The sequence below is a fragment of the Hakea prostrata genome, chromosome 5, assembly GCF_041222555.1.
Source record: "Hakea prostrata isolate BN-2017 chromosome 5, UWA_Hpros_2, whole genome shotgun sequence".
NCBI classification, from domain to species: Eukaryota; Viridiplantae; Streptophyta; class Magnoliopsida; order Proteales; family Proteaceae; genus Hakea; species Hakea prostrata.
Genome location: NC_142604.1, coordinates 4,663,325 through 4,686,331, shown reverse-complemented (window position 1 = coordinate 4,686,331; position 23,007 = coordinate 4,663,325). Strand labels below are relative to the sequence as shown.

Here is a 23,007-nt window from a genome sequence, read left to right as displayed (position 1 = left end):
CCTTTTTTATATAGTGACATGTATTTTATGAACCAACTAAACAATAAAAAATATTCATAAATTAATATATCCTTTAGGAAAGGTGGTGGCTGTACGATTATATAAATTGCTTGGCTGAACGCTGAACGCTTATAGAAATCTTACCATTAAATTTAGTAGGATTAAATTTGGATCGCCCGCTAATCATATTTAATTCAATAAATTCAACGGTTTGATTTATTCTATAGCTGTTCAGCTATATATACGCCTATGGTTTAATGGTTGCATTGATTACATGAAAGACTTTTTCACGTAACACGCAATTTTATGTTATGTTTTTTGTAAAAAATAAGAAAATATGTTTCATTTCTTTCATTTTGGTTTGAGGAAACATCTTGATTACGAAAAAGAGAAAGAAAGAAGAAAATATTTTGTATGCAATCATGGAAAGAAAAGTTATGGATAAGGTATGATTTCATAACAAGAAAGAAATAACAATTATCTTGAAAGATTGAATTACAATTGGAAGAAGAAAGTGCCTTATAGTCAAGCCGTCTTGAATTGATTTTTCATTATTTTATTTTCTTACTTTATTCATATTGATCCATTCAAATAAATTTTTTTTTCCCACTTTTTACGTGTTTCGGTAAGAGATTTTTACACAAAAAATAACTTAATGTTGAAAACTATTTCTCCGATAATTAGCAATTTAGCATCTACATTGAGTCCTTTCTTTATCCAGATATATAGTATGAGAAATATTTCTCTTTTTCATTAGCTTGACCAATGAAAACATGCATGTATGTAAGAGTACTCTGGTAAATAAAATTTATTTATCATGTATCCTTCTCGAATCACAACATATAGCATTTACAGATCTGAAATCTACTATTTTTTATTGTCGTAATGATTGAATCTATATGTCGTATTCCAAAAAATGTGTATGAAATACCCATAAGGCAGTACACGAAGACTATGCATAGGAAGGTGGTTATCTGATCGTGCATTGAATTGTAAGACCACACCAAAACACCGACAAACGAAAATTTGCAAAGCATGCCATGACTTTTATGATGGATAAGTGGTAATTATCCAACTAAAAATATGTGATACACTCATACACCTAGATGTTTTTTTCTTTCTTTTAGGGGGGAAAGTAGACAATGTTATTTTGTTTAAATTATGAAAAGAATTAAAGAAAATATATATTTGATTTGACATGAAAAAATAAAAGAAAGATAACTACCACAAGAAAATAAAAGGAAAATTAAAGACATTTGTGTTTGAAAGATTTTCTTTTTTTGGTAAGATGGTAAAGAAAAATATTGTATGTGTTTATTAAATGACATTTTTCTCCTCTATTTTCTGAGAAGAGAAGTACGTGGGAGTGTTAACCAGTAGACATATATGTCATTTACGAAAAAGAAAGAAATAGACATATATGTCATTTTACTTTCCTTTTTTTCCGATTGGATGAAAAAGACATATATGTCATTTCAGTAAAAAGTGAAGGCGTTTTTAGACCCAAAGTATATTTATCCATGGAAACTTGTAGCCCTGGATCATCTGCGCAGATGGAGGAGCGATTCAGGCAAGTTTGCGAGAAAAAGAAAGTAACCATTCGGAATGAAATTCAAATTCGTATCAAATTCAATTGAAATTAACATTAAATGAAACTCTCCTTAAATTCACGCGGATTTGTGTGTTATAGAGAGAGAGAGAGAGAGAGAGAGAGAGCGCCTCGAGGCTTGAGAGTGAGTAGTCTTTCGACCTTCGAGAAAGACACTCAGAGAGGGAGAGAGTTCCTCGTGTGGACGACTTCATCAATTCCGGCATTGGAGTTTCTGATTCTGTTTGTTGTTCTTCAAATGGATTTGTCATTCTTGGATCCAGGAACGAATCGCTGCTGAATTCCGGTGGAGAATTCAGGTGTAGCTTCGTCGGTCAACCGGCATTGCGCTTGTTTAAGCTTGTTATGGTGGCAAGGTACTGAGTTTTCGTCATTCCTTGCAAAATGTGAATCGACGAAGCAATGCTTTATAGTCTTTGTTCTAAATCCTGAACGCTTTATCTCTTTATTTTTTGATTTGGACGTATTTGTTTGTTTGAGTTTTCGACGGCTTTGTATTTGATCATTCGGTTTTACTTTAGGTTTTGACCAGTTGACCTGAAAGCTTTAGAACTGAAAAGCTGTGGATAGAGTGAGAAAATGGAAGAAACGGAAGAAGTTCGGAATGATGTGATACAGAGACTTCAGTCGTCGTCTGGAACTTCGTCGTCTTCAATTCCGAAACAACCATCGTCGACCAAACGATTCGAACTTCCTCATTTAAACACTTCGTCGGTTAGTGCTCCGTTCAGACAGTTTTCGCAGAATTTCAGTCCGGATAACAATAAGAGACCTGGTATACCTCCATCACACCCGCATTTTCCTCCTGTCTCTCCCTATGCACAGATCCCTGTCTCTCGAACAGCTGCTCAGCAGCTTGGCTCTCAGAATTTTACCGGTTCTTCCCATTCAAGGTCTCTGTCACAGCCTGCATTTTTCTCTCTCGATAATTTGCCTCCACTGAGCCCTTCACCTTACCGTGACTCCTCATCGCAATCGTTATCTGACACCGTTTCTGCTGATGTTTCAATGGAAGATCGAGATGGGAGCTCTCAGTCCCAAGGACCCCCACCTCCATCATCTTCCGCGAAAGGTAATTCTGGGCGTGTCAGTGACAGCCTCCCTCCTCGTAAAGCCCACAGACGCTCTAGCAGTGATATTCCCTTTGGGTTCAATACTATGATCCAATCTTCACCTCCTTTCATTCCGCTTAAGGGTCAGGGTGTTTTGGACCGATCAACAGCGCCAAGAGAGAACTCGGGAATGATTAAGTCGACTCAAATGGTGAAACGGGAATCGGAGTGGGATAGAGATGGTGACAGCAATGGTGAAGGTATGGGGGAGAGAAAATCTGAAGGTGAAGTCGTGGATGACTTTTTCTCTGCTTACATGAACTGGGACAACATGGATTCGCTGAATTCATCTGGAACTGAAGAGAAACAATGTCCTGAGAACCGCGAGGATTTAGATAGCAGGGCAAGTGGTACAAAAACAAATGGGGCTGACAGCAGTGAGAATGAAGCAGAAAGCAGCATCAATGAGAGCATCAACAGCATGAGTCGCTCAAACCCAAGTTCTTCATCTGAGAGGAAGGAAGGTACCAAAAGGACTGCAGGTGGGGACATTGCTCCGACCACCCGTCACCAGAGAAGTGTTTCTATGGATAGCTTCATCGGGAAGATGCATAGCTTTGGTGATGAGTCGCCTAAGTTACCACCATCCCCTGGAAACCTGGCGGTCCAACACTCGCACAGCAATTCATTGGACGGGAATTCTACATTCAGTTCAGGTTTTGGGAATGGCGAGTTCAGTGGGGCTGAGCTGAAAAAGATTATGGCGAATGAAAAACTTGCTGAGATTGCTTTGACCGATCCCAAACGTGCAAAAAGGTGTTAGATTCTGCACAATCTATTAGGTAGACGAAGTTGTTAGTGGTACAGCAATATTATGTTCCCTAATTTCTAATGTCTTGATCCCAGGATTTTGGCAAATCGACAATCTGCTGCTCGGTCCAAGGAGCGGAAAATGAGGTACATCTCAGAACTGGAACACAAGGTGCAAACACTTCAGACAGAAGCCACCACATTGTCTGCACAGTTGACCATGTTACAGGTCGATACATGACATGCTAAAAATTTTTCCTGTATAATTTTCAGTTAAAATGACTAAAACCAAAATTAAATTTTCCAAAAGAAAAAGAAGACGTGACTAAAGGTTTCTCTTGTTTTTTCAGAGGGATTCTGCTGGGCTCACAAGCCAGAACAATGAGTTGAAGTTCCGTCTTCAAGCTATGGAACAACAGGCTCAACTCAGAGATGGTATGCATCTTTTTTGTCCTCTCTTATTTAATGGTTGACAACACTAATTATCATGTATCTTGTGCTAATCAGCACATTTTGTACTTGAGTCTGGGTGCAGTGAGTAGGCTTAATCTGTTCACATTAGTGATGGCTGACATATTGGTCAGCATGTTCCTGTCAAGTGATGCATCCATCAAGTTAGACGTTTGGTTTATTTTGTTGATGATTTATTGCCTTGGTTACTTAATTCACTATTTTGTTCTGAAAAAGAATCATCTGTCCATGTGATGTGTTGTATTTAAGACTAGTCCAACTTCATTTACACTTGGTGAAAGAACTATCAATTTGAAAATGTCAAAAGCCAATGAGTGCCCCAGCGAGGCCTTACCAATTTTTACAAAATAATTATTCGTGTAAATGTGTTCAAATAATAATAATATAATGATGATAATAATGGTAATAGAACCATGTCTAGTTTCGAATAGTTTCTCTTATTTTCCAATCCATGGTAACATCTACCATATGCAAGCTTATTGATTTCAAATTTTGTGGGCACGCTTTCTATGTTACCAACTTACCTTGCCACCATCTAGCTAGCAATAAAGTTTCATACCAACAGTTCTCAATTGTGGAGATATAAAGACTTCTAAACTTGTTGAAAGCTCAAACCTGTTGGTGTATTAACAGGGTGGAAAAATCTTATAAATGGTTTTATTGTATTCGAAATAAGCATCTGGTTGAGTTAGATAGCTGTTGTGCATTTGATCCCATGTTTCTACATGGATCACTTTAATTGGCTTATTAAATTGGTAGAGGTTAGGCACTCAGAACTAGTCGAATATGTCTTCATTTCTTTTGGTTGTGGAAACTATTCCTCGTAGTATGCTCTTTCCTTGTGTGTGATTAAGGTTACTGGTGTGCTCATTATCTATTCTCCGATCTTTCTACCATTATTCTTTCTGCCACTAAAGAAATGATTCTAGAAATTGGTTTTGGAGTCCAACTTGGTCAGACAAAAGAACCAAGTTGGATCTCACCGAGTTGGTGCAGTTCTTTTGAATGAATCAGAGACAGGTTTCTGTGGGATGCTTGCATGCAAAAATACATAAAAAATACTTAGCACTTACAAGAGACTGTAATATTATTGGATCTCAATAGTTTTGCATTAAACTACCTGGGATTTCTATTCCTTTGATTACGTGGATGGTTAATTGAAGGTGATCAATGCTGGTTGGATCATGAATGTCCTATAACCCCAGGCAGGATCGTAAACATGATCAGTAAATTCAGAAATAAGTAACAAATCACAGCAGTCAATCATAATCGATTCTTAGGTGGCAGAAAGTGGTAAAATCTCAGGAATCCAGAATAGGAGGCTTCAATGGATCAGATCTTCTGATTGAGTAGCCTTCCTTTGTTGTAGAATTGATCCTCAAAAGTTGATATTGAATTGTTGGACAGAATAGGAGATTGAACACCTTTTCCTGCAGTAGATGTACTCCCTGAATAATCTTCTGATCTCCAACAATTTCCCACACAGGTTGATTGAAAGATAAAACAAAATGAAGAATACAGAAAAGGATAGGATAAAATGCATTTTCTCACTCCTTTGGAAAATCTTGTTGATTGCCTGATTTTATTATTATATGACTTCTTTTTTCTATTGCATGTGTTTTATCTCTGTTTTAGATTATATTTTGATACTGTTTAAATGTTCTTAAGTCAGTATTAGATTAATTAAAAGGTGAGAAGGGTTGAAACTCAAAAATGTTGGGTGTACCGTGTTTTTAGAGATGGACATAATTTTGATACTAGCCATTGCTTATCGAACCCAACTCTCTTCATAACTGAAAGGCTTGGCCATTGATCCCTTTAGTATCAGGAATATATGATTTCACTGTAGTAGCCAAAGAACTTACATATGGTTCCAAACACTTTGGCCTGCTGGTCTGCCTGACCTTGAATTGTTTTGTTGCTCTATGTGCATTGAAATGCATAGGTCTGATCATTTGGAGAGTTGACAAGTTATTTCTTTTATGGCTCCAGATGTGTTCATTGTATCTTCTGTAGGATGGTAGCTTTCTAGAAAGATGAATCATTGCTAGATTCAAGTCTTCAAAACTGATCAAAAGACTTTAAACCTTCTTATGTATTCGCTTGTGTTACTGAGAGAGACCTGAGCTGGTTTTACATCACTATCGATTTTTTTTTCTTGGCTTTTTTCTTTTGTGTTAGTTTCCTCGACAATACAGTTTTATCTGTTAATTTTCCTTATCAGAATAAGGAAATTTTTAAGATGGTTGGGGCTAGTGCTGTTTGTAACTTATAATAAGACTGCTTGTTATAATTTTTAACTTATGATAAGGCATCTTCTGTTGCATCTAATTTAGGTTTACCGTTTTCTATAATGCTTTTGTCCTTCCAAGGGAATCTTAGCCTCAAATTACATCAACTTATCTGATATTTTCTTCTTCCCATATGGGAAGATAGCCAAATAATGAAATAATGTGTTCTTCTTCTTCTTCTTCTTCTTCTTCTTCTTTGTAATGCCTCCAATTACATCTATGCACTTTCTGGTATTCTCTTCATCTATCCATGGGAAGAGAGATCCATATTGTTTCTACTTCTTAGAAGTGAATTTGATATTTCTTTGTTTCTGCTGATTCTAGTGTACTTTTTTCCTGTGTATGTTATGGATGAGATATCCTTGACGTGCTTGGAATCTTATTTCAATTTTGGTTTATACTTGTTTTCCCAATTTGATTCATTTATATGATTTGTTGGCACCTTTACATAGTGTAAATCTTTCTATTCACTGTGATTGGATTGGTTTAGCACCAAAGAACAAGAAGTTTTAAGTTGTTTGAAAAATGGCAGCCCTGAATCAGACATTGACTTTGGAGGTTCAGCGCCTGAAGTTTGCTACTGCCGAAATGGGTGGAGATGTTCGTTCTTCTAATTGCTTGTCTCAGCAGTTATCTGTAAATTCCCAGATATTCCAATTCCAGAATCAGCAGCTCAACTTTTATCAATTGCAACAGCAGAAACAGCAGCAGCCCAATCAACAGCCAATGCATCAGCAAAACCAGGCACAGCCAAAGACCCTGAATCAGCAGCAGCCCACCAACTCAACAGCAAAGAATGAATCGAACCAATAGGTTGAAGGGGAAGTAGATTCCTTAATCTACCCATTAGAATGGTGTGCTCTATTGATTGTGAGATTTAGTGGCTTCAATTCTCCATTGAATATCTGCTAGCGTCTCTGAAACGTGCATTTGCAGGTAATGGTAATATCTTGAATGGGGATTCCATCAGTTGATCTATTTTGGGAGCTAGCCCTGTTGTCCTCCCTCCATCTCGAGTTAGCATGAAATCATATAAGGGATATACATATAGATATTTATTTATTTATTTTTAAGTGTAGGGTCATATTTATTTCCCTTGTAAGTGTTGTTGAATGGTCTTATTGTGTTGATTTTGTTGGGATAGAGGGGAGAGTAAAATCTTCTCCTCCCCCTTGTTATGTGTTTAGGGAAGATTACCATACAAACTTTTTTATTTTGGGGGGTAAGAATCGTACAAACTTTTTACTTTATATCTAAGTGGTTTATTTTTCTTCTTCAATGTATAGTGGTGGTTTGGAATCCCCTCATAATGTGTAATTTTGAATTTCTTGTAATTTGCTATTTTCATGAGCAAATTGCATTGGCACCATAAAATGGAGGCATTAAAAACACTTCCCACTTTATATTTGAAAAACACAGGCACCTAAAAAATTAAATTTTCATTGAACACATTAGTCTAATTTGTCATTGAAAACAGAATACTTTGGCCCCCTGGGGATTACTCTTTGACCCACCATGTTTGTTTTGACCTGTCCATGATTTTTTTTGACCCTTGCCCTAATTTTGTTCTTAATGCTTATCAATGAAATGGGAATAGGGCGGAGGATAGAGTCAATCAAGGCTAAGGCTAGGGACAGGGCTAGATACAGAGCCAATTAGGGTCAAGGACATGGTCAAGTATTGGGCCAATCAGGGTTAGAGACAGGGCCAATTAGGGCTAGGGATATGGCTAATTAGGACGGGAATGAGCTTGTCTTGGCTTTTTAGGGCTTAGGGTCAGGACAATAGTCCTTGGCCCTGAATTAAAATCAGGGTGGTGGGAATGAACTTTGGTTAGAATATATAAGTCTAAGCTTGAGATGCCTTGTTGTAGCCTTAGTTTTTCCACCTTGAAGTATGTTATTTTAATCTATGCCATTGGTTTAGTATTTTCCAGGTGTTGTTATGTGGTGCTAGACTACTGGCAGTGCTTCCCCTTTGGCAGTTCATATTTTTTACCAGTCTGGCTCATGGATATTGACAATATTACGCAATTCTCTCAGATGTCTTTTAAGGTAGAATAGAACTTGGAAACACCCCATGCCCTATTTCTAGCTGGTATAGAAACTGTTAAGTCATTGATGCATGCTTCCTGTTGGGTTTGGGTGCAAAAGCATGGAGCTCTGCAAAGGTAAGGACTTAGGACCCTCTGTTTGCTCAACAGGTATTTCTAACAGTAGGTGTTTCTCAGTTATCTCAGTTACCCTGGTTTCAAGTTTGTGTGGGTCATTCAATGGTTTAGCAGTGCTACTGCTGCTGCTGCTCACACACACTAATCATCGAATTGTGTCTTCTCAGGAGATGAGTTCTGATGAGTGAATCTGACTTAAGCCCTTCCCGAATTGGATTGATTCATTTCTTGGTTGAACTCATGATCTGTTAGCTGGAGCTTCCAGTATTAGTGATTCAAGATGATTACTACTCAAGAGAAAATCAGATTTCACAATCAAAGTTTTTATGGCCTTGCTTACAACTCACGGGATTACCCTGAAAGCCAAAAATGGAAAAACTTTCTCACTACGCCTGTCCTAGCCATTATTAAGGAAGGAAGAGGACCTATTTGGTGTGAACCCATAAGACATCATGTGTTGAATTAAAGTTGAAACTTGAGAACAAAGGAAATCGCCAGAGGGTGAAGTGCATGCTACATGCAGTGCTTTCTTTACTGCCCGTGCTGTCCTTGAGTGAATCTAAGCTTGTGTCGCCGTATTTATCGGATTAAGATAAGGGTTTGGATCCTCTTCTGGGAGAATATCTTTCAGGGAATGCTCAGTGAAGTCTAAAAACTTGCCACTTGGATTATACCAATCCAATGACTAACATAAAATATTAAATTTTACCCAATTCAAATCCATAAAACTAGAACTTGATTTGAAGAAAAAAAGGAAAAATAGTCTTTCTCTTCTTTTCTTTCCTACGATTCTGCAGAACCTGCAAATATGAACATAAATTTGTTGAAGCCAAGAAAAATTGAATGTTTTATGCTAGTCATTGGATTGGTATAATCTAGGTGGCAAGCTTTTAGATTTTACTGGGCCCTCTCTTGAAGATATTCTCCATTATGTGGCGTGAATGTGTGTCTCCTATCTTGTAAGAGGTAAACTCAAAAGCGAAAAGAATACATAAAAACTGCATAATGAGTGGTCAATTCAGGTTTGGTAAAGAATAGGTGAAAACTGCATAGTTTTAGTAGTGGTCAATTCAAGTTGGTTATATCTGACTATTTTGAGTATATTCACTGATTATAATCACACCTTGTAATCTAACTTTTTTGACTCAAGACTTGGTGACCGAATCATACATTAATGCATTTTGGGTTTCTACCATTGAAAAATAATAATAATACTTTTTTTGGTAAATGATAAAAATAATAATGTGGTTACATTTGGTGTATGAAAGAAAATACACCACACTCCAAGAATGCTTCACTTATTTAACATCTTAATCCTCCTAAGAACACAAGAAATGATTAATTGTATTATACACTACTAGTCTTTTTATTTGCTATTCAAAATAATATTAATCTTTTTCTTTCATATAAAAACAAAAATTCCTTAGAAAAGCAAACCAAAGCAAAACATAATCTTTTAACATTGATAGTATGAAAATTGATACATGTTCGAGGGCTTTCACTTATGTTAGAGTTGAAAAACAAATATACAAGTTTTCAAGAAGATGGAATTCTTGACTTCATATCCTGAGGTGTAGGTTTTGAAATTATTTTGCTAAATTTTAATTTTTTAAAATTTATATCTATTAAATTAAGAAAAAAAACATAACCCACCATCTACTCAGAAGACTAGAATCAAGATCAACATAGGATGATGAGCAAGTCATACAGAATTTGGATAAGGGCAAAAGAGAATGGGAAACAATTTTCAAAAAACAAAAATGGAGGTAAAATGTGGAGGAGGAATTGGAAGTGCCGGTTTGAATTACGTAATGCAAATCCAAATAAATGGAAACCCATTGGCCATAAAGTAGTGATAGATTGAATTGATTACTTGAGAGCTGGTCCATTCCCAGAATCTAACAAATAATAAAATCGAGGAAGCAAACGAAATTAATCTCCCTCACATTTTTCTATTTCGTCTTCTGTTTCCCACTTTTTTTTGTTCGTTTCAACGAGGGTTCAAGTTTCGTTTTTTCCTTTCCCTCTTTCAGATCTAGGGCCAAATCCTCTTCCCTCAACTAGCCGTTAAACCCCACCTTCCATTACCTTCCCTCCCTGCCTTGCACCTCCTTCTTGACCGTTTTGTTAGTTTATCTGTCCGGATTCCAGTGTTGGGTTTCTAAGTTTTCACTCAAAAGAGATGTCGGCTGTTGAAACTGAGATAAAGCCAGAAGAGGAAAAAACAACGGTGAAGGAGGGTGGAGAGTTATTGTTCTGTGGAGCAACCAACTGGGATTCTATCGGTCGTCGAGGAGGTCCTGTTGAATCGAACTTGGTCTCCCCAACTCGCCTGCGTCCACTTGTTGGTATTGACATTCGTTTCGTTGCTTCGGGTTGCAGTAAGTTCATTCATCTCCTTGAACTACTTCCGGTTTGATCAGTCACAAAGTTGATTAACCCACTTAGGCTGTTGTGGGTATTAGCTTGCATAGTTCAACAGTGGGTTTCCATCTATTTTGTGAAAGAGGTTCTAATGGAGTTGTTGTCTATGTGTTTATATGTTAATGCCAATGTAGCTTCTTGTCATTGTGTGGCGTTGGATGTTGAAGGCCGCTGCTATACTTGGGGTAGGAATGAGGTATAGCAATACGAACACTCTTTTTTTTTTTGTTATTACAGTGATATAATCCTGTACTAATGAATCAAGGATTTGCAGAAGGGACAGCTGGGACATGGAGATTACCTTCAGCGAGATAGGCCTACAGTTGTGTCGGACCTATTGAAGTAATTTGCATTTCTTTTTAGTTCAAGCGTTGTATCTTAAATATAAATAAAAAAAATAAATCCTAAACTACTATGTCCAATCTCATATAACCCACATCATGTTGTGTTAGATGCAATTTATTAACAGTTTTCTTGACAAAGTTTGTATCTTAAGAATAATTTGTTCTGCTTTAACATTGTGTTATGCTGCAACTTGATCATTCTTTCCGTAGTTGGTTTCTTCTTTTTCCATGTGAAGGTATGCTGTTAATTAATTGCCTGGTTGATTGATGCTGGTAAAAATCCAAATTCCATGATGCTCTTTGCTGCAGATATAAAATCATTAGAGCTGGGGCTGGTAGGGGCCATTCTGTGGTTGTAACTGAAGATGGCAACTCCTTCTCTTTTGGATGGAACAAGCATGGTCAGTTGGGGTCTGGTTCAATAAAGAATGGTAGGTCAACATCTGTTTTCGTCAGTTTTTCTTTATAAGAACATTGGCTCATGTAATTTCTTAGGCACGCATTCTGGATGTGAGCATTGGTGATTGTGGGTAGGTAGGACAACATGTCCGTTATTTGCTATTGCTGTCTCTATTTTTGCTTGTCGTTTTTGTCTTTCTCTGCTTGAAAGAAACATGCACAAGACATGTGATGCAGATATTCTAGTGCAAACAATCATGCACTTCTTCTTCCTCCTTAAGTTTCTGGCACTAATTATAAATTATTCCAGTGTCTCATTACAAAGTTATCTCACAGTTATAATGTTCATCTCCGTTTCGAGGACTTGACTACAGTTTTCATCATTCCAACATTTCTATGATTTTAAAGTGAACCGGTTTATTTCTGATCCTAACCCTGAGACTATGTTAGCCTTTTATCTGTTTTAAGTAGGTTTTTGAAACTTCTCGAAACTAATATTTTGAACCAACTGGAGGATGCGTTTTGATTGCTTTCTAGTTGTTCTCTGAACATCTATTTCTAGGGATTTTCTTTAAGCATGGAATATTTACTTTTGAGGCTACATTCTTCTGCTAATTTAATAACATCTTTATTCAAATTTCTGTAGAATTTGAGCTATCACCAGTCCGTTGTTTGGTTTCTGATGTCACAAACGCTGTTTGTGGGGCTGACTTTACTGTGTGGCTATCTTCTGTTGAAGGATCGTCGATATTGTATGGTTTGCTGCTATTTTCATATTTTCTTAATGCTGAATGAGTTGATTACTTTGCATCTCTGTAGTGGCTTAGGTGGCTGTGATATGTGTTTTCATATTCATTGTCTCTTGCTGATGAATCTGCTTGTTTGATATCAGAACTGCTGGTCTTCCACAGTATGGTCAACTTGGACATGGAACAGACAACGAGGTAATTACTAGAAAAGTATGATCCTTTTTGCTTGAATTCTGCATTTTGCCTAGAATCTTGAAAGGATATTGGATGACTGGCAGTACAATACCAAAGAAAGTTCAGTGAGACTTGCATATGAGCCACAGCCTCGCCCAAAAGCTATATCTTCACTTTCTGGAGAGACTATTGTAAAAGTTGCATGTGGCACCAATCATACAGGTTAACTGGAATAATTTCCCCTGTCTATGTTCTGTTATGGCATCTCTTTTTATTCATTATTGTTTGTGTTCTTTTTTCTTTCATATTGTTATGGTATTGATACCTATAACTTGCCACATGCAGTTGCTGTGGACTCAAAAGGCTTCGTCTATACGTATGTACTTTTTCTGTTGCTGTAATTTGATTACGTCTTTTTTTCTACGAAAGGCTGCCCAGGATGTATATTCTGTATTATTGTATGACATAAACCTCTTTCTTGTTTCTGGTGAATGTTCAGGTGGGGTTTTGGTGGCTATGGAAGGTTGGAATGTTATCAACTGCTGTTTTGTATGTCACTTTTTGTGCATGCTATTCTGGCCCCCCTACCCCATAAGAAGAAAATGCCAGATAATGGAGGAAAGTTAAAAATTGTGGTATCCTTCTATTTGACCATTTGAAATTGTTCATGGTTGTGCTGATGCTTTGTTTGCAACTGCTTGCATCGGACATGTAGGCTTGGACATAGAGAGCAGAAGGATGAATGGGTCCCTCGTCGCGTTGAAGTCTTTTCAAGAAACAATGTTCTACCTTCTAATGCAGTGGTTTCCGCTGGTTCTGTTAATTCTTCATGCACTGCTGGTATTTGTTTTTCCACCATAAATCAATTTGATGATGAGGATTCCTTGATATATATTTGTTTTATTTTCTTTATTTTTAGTCTTTAGGGATTTTTCTCTTTGCCAGTTCTGATGAATATTTTATTTGTCCATACTTTTCTGAAAATAGTGCTGAAAGGGGTGATGGACATCAATCTGTACTTGCTATCCTTAAGTGCTAATTCGGATGTTATTGGAATTTGGGGATTCTGGACAAACTCTATGATTTTGATGGAAAACCCTAGACTTACTTCTACAGTTTTAACGGGGTAGATATCTGTAGATTCTGTACTGCCTCGACTGGTTTACTGAAGTTAAAAATATTCTGGCTTATCAAACCTGGTAAATTTGATGGCATGACTTGCTTTTCACCTCTTCTATCTTTCCCCTCCCACACATGCACCCTACAAAATAGTTTTCCATGTCTTCCTATATTTGAAAACACTTGTATTCCAATCCTGTCGGTTTTGTGGCATTTTGGTCAGCTGAGGCATCTGTATGAATTTCTTTAGAATAAGAACTTGTTAAGATATAAAATGTTTTCTGTTGTAAAATTTGAACTAGAGGTTAGCAAGTAAGACCATAGGGTAACCTCCTGGTTCATTTGGTGTCTGATCAGGAATACATGATTTATATACTTGCTTTGCCTCATCCATAATGGGTTTGTTTTGAGCAATATGTTGTGAATTGCATGTGATGAGTAATTGAAAGAATCATGTTGAAGAGGACATTTTAGCTAAATGATCTTTGGCAGGAACTCAACCCCTGGAGTTTCTGTAGGAAGTTGTGGATTCTATGGTGGTGATCAATGAGATGAAGTTAAATATTTTGTATGGTCCATAGTGCTTCTTTTGAGATTTTCCATATTTGGTGAAGTCATCAAGTTATCATTTTGTAGCGTGTATCATTGTTTTAGTTTAAATGGATGTTATGGAGCTCTATGCACATTCAAAGTGTGAAGAGGTGTACAATTATTTACTGTTTTTGGGATGCCTGAGCCTTGTAGAATCTTTTAAATGATGACAAGTTCACGCTATTACAGTATTACCTCTTCCTTAAACGTATCATTGGAATGGAAACTCAAATTGCTTACACCCTTGAAAGACTTGGAAGGCAAGGCATAATGAGTTTTTATGTTTAGATAGACTGTTTTAATCAAGGGGAAAACTTTTCATAAATTTTCCCTTTCTGGCTTTTTATCCCCTTTTGTTTTACTGCGATTTCTTTGCGATTGCAAACAATTGTTTGCTATCCTCTTGGAACTATGTTTATATTAGGGAGAGGGATTGGCACATTCTCGTCGATGGTCAACTGGAGAGTAGTACCACTGGGTGCAGGATGGGTATCATACATTAGGGGCACAGGGGGAAGAGAGAGATTTACACAGGAGGTGCTAGCTTATGGTTGGTGTGCCCAGCCTTCTCCCATTTATTAAATAGAAAAGGAAAACAATTAAGTCAGCATTTATGTGTGTCTATGGGTGAGAGTTGTGATAATCTTGCTTGAGTCGCTTGGCTGCTGATTTTTCTTACTTTGGTTCTTTTCCAGGTGGAGGGCAGTTGTACATGTGGGGCAAGATAAAGAATGCAGGCGATGATTGGATGTATCCAAAGCCTTTAATGGATTTAAGGTTGTGCCTAGACTAGAGTACATACTTTGCCATCTTGTTAATTATTGCTGTCTTTCGGCCTTGATTAGTTATTAGGATTGTTATGTGGGCAGATGAGCAGGTATATATAAAATGGTGAACAGGCATTTTAGTTGCAGATTTGGTGTGTTTTCCTGTTAATTATTGCCATCTTCTAGCCTTGATTAGTTATTCTTTTTGTAATGAACACGCAAATACGAACTGGTAAACATGCATGTTAGTTGCAGATATAGTGCAGTTTCTTAGGAGTAACATTGCAGTTATAAAGGACCTGTCCTCCCTCTCCCCTCCAACTCCTCAAAAAGGGAAAAACATCGTGGCTTTATTAAAACAAAGCCATAATAAGTGAAGGGAAATTAGTACTGTTTTGGCGTTTTTGAAGATTTTTTCCCACTTAATACCTTTTCCATGGGCACATATCTTTTCTGGCGAAGGAAAAGTAAAGAAGGCATGCTAGTTACAGATTTAGTGCATTTTCAAAGAGGAGTATATTGCAGAAAACCAGTACTATTTTGATTAACTGCTGGGAAAAGAAAATAGCTTGGAGAGAATAGCTTGCTGCTGAGTCCTTTGTTCTACTTGTCAGATATTTTAGGAAGTAAAACTCTTGTTTTATTTGCACATGTGATAATGTTCAAAGAAAAGATACTGCAATTTATATCATTGCTCAGTTACTTTCTGAATAATTTGTCATCAGTGGCTGGAATATACGTTGCATGGATTCAGGCTCCATGCACCATTTCTGTGGCGCTGACGAATCATGTATAAGTTGGGGACATGCAACGTATGGGGAGCTTGGCTATGGCCCCAATGCACAGAAGTAAGTGTCCAATTTTCAGTTGTCAACAACGCATGCTCCTTTTACTAAGAAGTATATGTGCTTTGCATTCTAGTATTTGTTTTGTGGAGTTAAAACCATATTTCTTCCATGATAGGTCTTCTTCAATTCCCAAAAAGGTTGATATCTTAGAGGGTATGCATGTTATCAGGTGTGTAAGTGGCTTATTCTCCTATAAGGTATCTCATGCTTCCTGTGGTTTTACTAATTTAGTTATGTTAAATTCCTGTAGTGTTGCTTGTGGATTGGGCTTTTCTATGGTTATTGTTGATAGAACAAATGTTGGCGACCGACTTGACCAGGTAAGATCTGAGTGTGTTCCCCCCCCCCACCCTCCCTTCATTTGTTGTATCTGGGAAATGAGGTGTGTGGGCCAGCAAGTTGGCATAAAGTGGTCTCCTTCTGTCATTTCGAGCAAGAGATGTTCATTTCTTGAATATACTATAGGATCAGCCATTTTGTTTGTACTCATTTATTTTGCTGAACTAGTCTGTTCCATACTTTTGCAAGCAATGGTTAGTGGCATTAGATCTGTTCGTCTCTATCCCGTGATTCGGACCAGTGTCCTGAATTTTTCAGGGGCACTTCATCCACTATTTTCAGAATCAGGTGAATCACGATCATGGTTGAACCATTCCTAATCAAATTGGGTGGTTTGCCCAATTTGATTTTAATTTTTAGAACCAAATGAAAGTGCCAGGATGAATGTTAATTGAAAATATTTGCCTCTTTGGCATCCAATCTTCTTTTGTCATTCTGTTCTCAGCTACTGTCCTACTTTTCATGTAGACATGATTTCTTGAGTAAGAATTGTTGGGTTTGTTTTTATGTAATTCTGTTACCTTTCAATATCAGTGTCTTTTATCTGTTGGGTTTTTGCTTCTTGCATCATTTCTGCTAATAATATGCATTTGATTCTCCTGATTTTGGCAGCTCAATATTTATGATGGCAAAACTTCTGCTGAAGGTACGCTTAAATGTTTAAATTTGCGACGTGAAATTTTCTAGAATGACATGGAAGTTATATATGTTTGCATTAGGCCAGGTTGACTTGGGCAAATTAATTTAGATAATATGAACCTTACTTTGGTTAAATTTTCCAAATCTTAACGCATGTCATATGACAAATGTTGGTTCATGCAATAATTCACGAAGTCCAATAATTTTCAACATAATAAGAATGACAAAAATACCTACAAATTTGTGAAAATATGAAGATGCCAATATCCTGTAATAAGTTCAGTGGCATTTCAACGATCTACTACCACTTGAGTGACAATATGGGTGTCAGATCCTCCATAACATGGATCCTGCAACTGTCTATCATAATGCTAATCAAATAGCAGCTTTCAACTTCTGTAACCTTTCATTATGATCATCTTGAAGGAAGAAGGGGGGGGGGGGGGGTCCAGGGAAAGAACCTTATCTAGTGATCAAAATGTCTTATTTATCTGTAATAACAGAATAGAACAGCATATTAATAGATCAAGATCTGCTGAAAGTCAACATGGGTGAAGAAATTCTGCAGAAACATTGATTTGCTTCAAGATTGCAATAGATTGGCATGCTTGATTTAAGAATGTGAAGAATTCTTAAATTAGAAATGATGAATAAAATGGACACTGTTCCATTGTAAAATCGAGGAGCAAAATTAAAAAAATCTTTGAATTCTTGTGTCTTGGGATGTTCATTCTGTTACCAAGCCATTGATGTAATTGCTTTTGGAATCTGTGATGCCGAATGGAACTCAAACAACTTTTAGATGGACCATAGGCCCATACCACTGATCTGGAAACTGTAGTAAAACATTGTTCCATGGTATTATCCAATTATCTTGGATAGATCCAATATTAAAACGTATTGTGCTGTGGGCTCATAGTTAACATTTTGAATTATGTGCTAAATTGATTGGCTATCCAGAGCTAATGATTCTTTCTTTTTCCTTCTATTCTTTTCTTGGGAGTGGGGTGCATGTAGCCAAATCAGTCAATGAGAATGGTTGCAACTTCAGTACTGAGGCTTTGCAATTCTAAGATGCAACTTGTAATTGACTAGTCAAGAGTGTCCCAGATGTAAAAGATGATTTGGATCTTGGAAATCTTCTTTGTAAAAATATCTTTTCTTCTTTGACAGTTGCTGAAGAATCTGAGAGCAAAGCAGTCAATAGAACTGGGGTAAAGAATGCTGCTAAGGCTTCTGCCAACTCGAAAAGGAAGAAGACTTTGGAATCTGACTCCGAAGGCGAAGAGAACCACAATGATGACGAAGTGGATGATAGCGAAGAGGATGCCGATGGTCAGGAAGAAGAGAAGAAGCAAGGTCGTGGTAAGTCATCTGGTAGAGGTCGAGGTAAAAAGAATTCAGGGCGTGGTCGGGGAAGACCTCCGGTTGAGGAGAAGACTTCTCAGGGTGGCGGCCGGGGAAGGGGGAAAACGGGAAAGAGAGGGAGGCCCAGGAAGTGACCAGTTGCTTCTCATATTCCAATCAGAATTTTGTTCATTATTATTGGTTACTACCATGATTGCTTGCTAGTTTTCTTTCAGTGATTCTTGTGTTTGTCATTGGCAATACTACTGAACTAACAATTAGAATTCAACCCAATTCTGTTGGAAGATTGGGTGGTGGAGCAAAAGCTCTCACAGATGTAACTTATTACTTTTCTCAATTCCAAGGGCCATTTCTCAATCCAGATTGTGTTTGCTCTTTGTATTGAAGATTGAAGAATTTTCTCTTTGATTTTCTACATAGGTATGTTGGGCTTGAAGAAAAGTTCAAAGTTAACACTGGTTCAGAGTTTGGATCACCTTCTTGTTGGGGAGCACATATTGTTCTCTGACACTTCACTACCCAATAGGGTTACTGGATCTGTGTGGAACCCACTGGGGTCTTTCGACGGAAAGGAGGTGATCTGGACTCGACATAGACAACTTGCAATGCACATTTGAGGTCATCCATAAAGAGTTGAAATAATATCCTTGATAACATGCTTACCTGTTAGGAGAGGGTGAGAAGGACTCTTGGACAGTTAGGTACTCATACTACGTGCCCCCTACCAAGGAACAAAGAAAAACCCACACACATAACTCAAAATAAAAACAAAAACCAAAAATAGATAGTGTTATCTAAGGAGGGTTTTTACTGTTCAGAGATCATCGTCTGGTTTCTGGTGTAAAAATGGAGTCTTGTTCAAAGCATTCTCACTTGTCAATGTTCACCTAATTTTTGAGAAGTTGTTGAACTGTATATCAATGCGTCGAAGACCTTATTGGTTTTACTGTTTCTACATTGTCACCATTGTACTAGAAATACGTTCACCACATTATAAGTGGCTCTTAAACCGAAAAGTAAGTTTTGGCCAATCCATAAAATGGGTCTAGTTACCTCTAAGCATCATTGAGTTGATTCAGCCATCTCCATGTAATTCCAAGAACCAAGCTTGAAGACCAATTTGGCAATTCTGATTAAAAGCAAAGCAGATACAGTTGCATCCGAATCTAAGATTATCATCTATTTTAGCTTTTAGCATGTGAGATGGGTTCCACTGCTACAGGAGCAGAGAGACATGAAAGGAAGAAGATGAGCACATCACAAAGGCCAGTTTTAATTGATTTTGCCTTATTGTGATACCGACCTCTCCTATCACTCCAATTCAGGCTTGAATTCTCATGATGAGAACTTTATTATGAGAAAGAAAGCTTTGTTCTACTGAAAATGACTTCCAAATTTTCATTTGGTAATATTAGGTGGCTTTGTCTTTCTCTGTCCACTCCACCTTAAAGAGCAGAAAAAGGAAAAGCTCAAAAGAAGCCAATAAAGTTGCAGAGCATCTTGACCATTTAACAAAGGTTTGAAGGGTATGAACCTCTAAATCGACTTGACTCAACTGAGCCAACCTTGCCCACCAGTCATGACTCAGTCTCAGTTTGAGTTGACTCATTCCTGTTCACGTAGGACCCATTTCCCACACCCCTTGTGCTTTAACGGTATATAATAAATGCTACAGACAATAATGGGCATGGACACAACCTTGCTTCAGTCATGTGCATTAAGAAATTAACAGTCAAGATCGAAATCTCGACCAAAATTTTGGATTTGACAATCTGAAATTTCGTCTGCACATTAAATGCACGCGACTAAAACTTTTTCCAAATTGCCTTGGATTCGTAGCATTGTTTGGTATCAAATGAAAAGGAAATGTTTCTTTGTCAAATTAGAGGGTAAGACTTTATTTGGATTTGGTGACAATGGCACTTGGAGGGGAACCAGCCTGGCATACTTAATTTCAAACTAGTGGTTAAGAGTTAGATTGGTTATTAGGTTGTAAAAGAGGTTTATAGTATCTCATCATCGAATTTGATTGTAAATCTGTTGTAAATCACCTAAATAGCAGGTCCCCTAACGCCTTTGCTCAACTAGGGGTGGTGCTAGAGGATATTAGGTTGCTTTCCCCTCTAAGATGTCTGTTGTTTTTGAATTTATTCCTAGAGAGGCCAACTCTGTGGCAAACTCTCTAGCCCAGGAGGCCCGGTCTATTGAGGGTGAGACTATTTGGCCGTTATCCACTACTTGGCTCCAGGAAGCCTGTTTCTGTGAGGCCTTGTGCCTGTCCCTTCAATAAATGGCTTTCTATGAAAAAAGAAGAAGTTAGATTGGTTAAAATGAAATTTGTACTTGTTAAGGACCCTTCCCATCTCTCTCTAGCTCTTTGTAGTCTTCCCTTGACAAACCATTTATTAAATGATTAAACAAGTAATATTATCTTTGAAGACAACATGTTCCAAGTGATAATGCTTGCTTTGCAGTGATGTGGCCTGCTAATGTTAAAATTACAAGTAGGGTGCTACGTCATTTTTTTTTTCTTCGGGTTTTTTATGTGTGAATACCTTTAGTAGACCACAAACTAATGTTGGGTCCTTTTAATGCAATATATTATGTATGGGTCGCGACAACTTGCTTGCTAAGGTACAAACTTGTGAATTCTCGTGGCAGGCGTTCTCGAGGCAGTGAAAGCCTTCTTTCGAAACCAAGTCATAGTGACGAAAGGAAGGTAGGTGCGCGGGTTCCAACCAGACTAACACCGTTAGTTACGGTTAAGTTAGCTAAATTTTAAACGTGAAGGGACCAAATTGCCCCTTATATTATTTAATGCATTATGTTAATATATGATTCTTAGGGCAATACATTACTCACCATGTATGTGTCTCATGGAGTGATACCCTTATGAGTTATCCATATGGCAATTAACAATTAATGTGATGTGAGATATTCCCTAAGTAATGAGGGGCCCAGAGTCAGCTAATTATTAGATAGCAGTAGATCCTCCTTGATGGGTAATATAATTAATTATATCTATGACCCTAACCAAATTGTTTGTTTTAGATGAAAAACAAAAAGGGAAAAGAATAGAATATAACCTATCATTAATCAAACTATCAATTTCTTGTCTTAGTAGGTTAATCTACCAAATAATTCAACATATTCCATAGCTTATTAAATTCACTATGAATCCAGATTTAGATCTCAACCCTTTTGAAAAAATATATGATTTATATATTCTAAAATTAGATAGTTGTGAGAGGAAGTGGTCAATAAGGACACCAAAATCCAGGGCATCACTGAACTACCATGTGGCAGTGTTCTATAGATTATCCTTATGTAATGTAGAACATCAAATTTTTTTCTTAAAAATGAATTAGTTGGGGATGGTTAGATGAGTTTCATTCTTTAATCAAAATTATGTTGTTAATTAGTTTATTAATCATTTTATCCTATTTTCCATCAATATTACATAGATTTCATTTCATTTTCCATAAAAGTTGTTGAAGTAAAGCAGATAGTTTCTTGATTTTATATTTTGAATTTTTTTTGGTTGAGCCATAAAATTGATTAATTATTTTCAGTTATATACTATATGTGAAGAACAATTTTTTGCTAGAGTTGGTACCGCTACCATGGCAACTTCCCCATATTTTTTCTTATATTTTTCTCTTCCTTAGAGTTTGAAAGAGTCATTTTAATTGCTTAATTAGGGTCAAATTATTATGTTAATCCAAATAATATACTTTTATGGATGATCATCTTAAATCTATTGTACTGTGATTAGGTGTACCAAAAAAATGATGTTTGTTAATCAAGAATTTTTAAGTGAGAGATTAATAATTTTATTATTATCTTTTTAATTTTTAATATTTCAAGGGAGACTTTCCTTCACTTACCTTGCTTTCCTAGCTCACTCTAATCTTCTTCCATTTTTTTATTTAAAGAGGCACAGATATCTACTCTTATCGACAGAGGTTTTGAAATCTTTTTTCTTACAAATTTAGTTTGGAACCCACAATTGAATAATAAATAAAAAAATTTAGAAGGGACCCTCAGTGAGTCCCACATGAGCCCATCCAAATTTGTTTTAAGGGCGGGTCGGAGAAGTGATATTGACTCATAAACCTGATACTAACCCCAACTCGAGCGAAATTGCTTAGGTCATGAGCATTTATAATTTGTTTTAAAGGAGGGTCGGAGAAATGATCCGGACTCATATACCTAATACTAACCCCAACTAGAAGGAAATTGCTTGAGTCATGTACATTAAATGGTCTTGACCATCAGGTTGAGATTACGGACTACTAGATCCGAAATTCAATTTCGACTGTTGAATTTCAATGGTCGAGATCAAAATTTCGACCGAAATTTCAATCTGATCTCCCATATTGTTTGGCTTGACGGTCTTGCATGCGCATTAAATGTGCGGGACCCAAGCAAATTCCTTGAGTTAGCCACGTCAGCCCTCCACACATTAAAACAGAGGTGACTGTTTTCATTGGGTCACGGAAAATGAATGATTTGTGGATCCTCGAGCCTCGTTTTCGAGATGCTCGTGAGAATTTAAATCGGCATGAAACTCCGTGTCCCAAATCAACGGTTCACATCACTTGTCTCATATGATAAAAATTCCGAGGCTCGGTTGCATGGCCCACCACCTTAGTCTTTTCAACGCTTCAGATTCTTCACTAATGTTTGATTTGACATCTTGTGATTCAACGTTATTACCAAATTAGTAACGTTCACGTGGCATTATTTTATTGGTTTCATTGTTGGTGCTGAAGTGCCGGAGAGGATTCGGTTTTCTGCGGAGCTCCGACACCGAATACTAAATCCAATGAACCGGACGGCC

The 23,007-nt window shown here is 37.2% G+C and overlaps 2 protein-coding genes across 2 annotated transcripts; both read left to right on the top strand.

Moving 5' to 3' along the window:
* Positions 1–1,721: 1,721 nt before the first annotated feature.
* Positions 1,722–9,227, top strand: LOC149014556 (bZIP transcription factor 29-like). Its single transcript, XM_089155832.1, has 5 exons — positions 1,722–1,965; positions 2,131–3,477; positions 3,568–3,700; positions 3,822–3,906; positions 6,766–9,227. Exons 2-5 carry the CDS (start codon positions 2,189–2,191, stop codon positions 7,044–7,046), a joined length of 1,788 nt encoding a protein of 595 aa, XP_089011958.1. The 5' UTR covers positions 1,722–1,965; positions 2,131–2,188; the 3' UTR covers positions 7,047–9,227.
* A 940-nt stretch (positions 9,228–10,167) lies between these two features.
* LOC149014555 (Regulator of chromosome condensation (RCC1) family protein) lies at positions 10,168–18,519 on the top strand. Its single transcript, XM_089156089.1, has 16 exons — positions 10,168–10,784; positions 10,962–11,023; positions 11,102–11,169; positions 11,481–11,602; positions 12,217–12,322; positions 12,463–12,514; positions 12,598–12,715; positions 12,839–12,869; positions 12,993–13,016; positions 13,209–13,333; positions 14,899–14,980; positions 15,696–15,818; positions 15,934–15,987; positions 16,069–16,138; positions 16,770–16,803; positions 17,970–18,519. The coding sequence occupies exons 1-16, from the start codon at positions 10,586–10,588 to the stop codon at positions 18,296–18,298; spliced, it is 1,599 nt and encodes a 532-aa protein (XP_089012215.1). The 5' UTR covers positions 10,168–10,585; the 3' UTR covers positions 18,299–18,519.
* Positions 18,520–23,007: the final 4,488 nt, after the last annotated feature.

Bases quoted from the DNA above. Each gene is read 5' to 3' on its own strand.
- LOC149014556 (XM_089155832.1), top strand. From the start codon at position 2,189: ATGGAAGAAACGGAAGAAGTTCGGAATGATGTGATACAGAGACTTCAG. The intron at 3,478-3,567 runs GTGTTAGATTCT...TCTTGATCCCAG, and splicing joins GATCCCAAACGTGCAAAAAG to GATTTTGGCAAATCGACAAT. The intron at 3,701-3,821 runs GTCGATACATGA...TTGTTTTTTCAG, and splicing joins CACAGTTGACCATGTTACAG to AGGGATTCTGCTGGGCTCAC.
- LOC149014555 (XM_089156089.1), top strand. From the start codon at position 10,586: ATGTCGGCTGTTGAAACTGAGATAAAGCCAGAAGAGGAAAAAACAACG. The intron at 13,017-13,208 runs GTTGGAATGTTA...TCGGACATGTAG, and splicing joins GGTTTTGGTGGCTATGGAAG to GCTTGGACATAGAGAGCAGA. The intron at 16,804-17,969 runs GTACGCTTAAAT...CTTCTTTGACAG, and splicing joins TGGCAAAACTTCTGCTGAAG to TTGCTGAAGAATCTGAGAGC.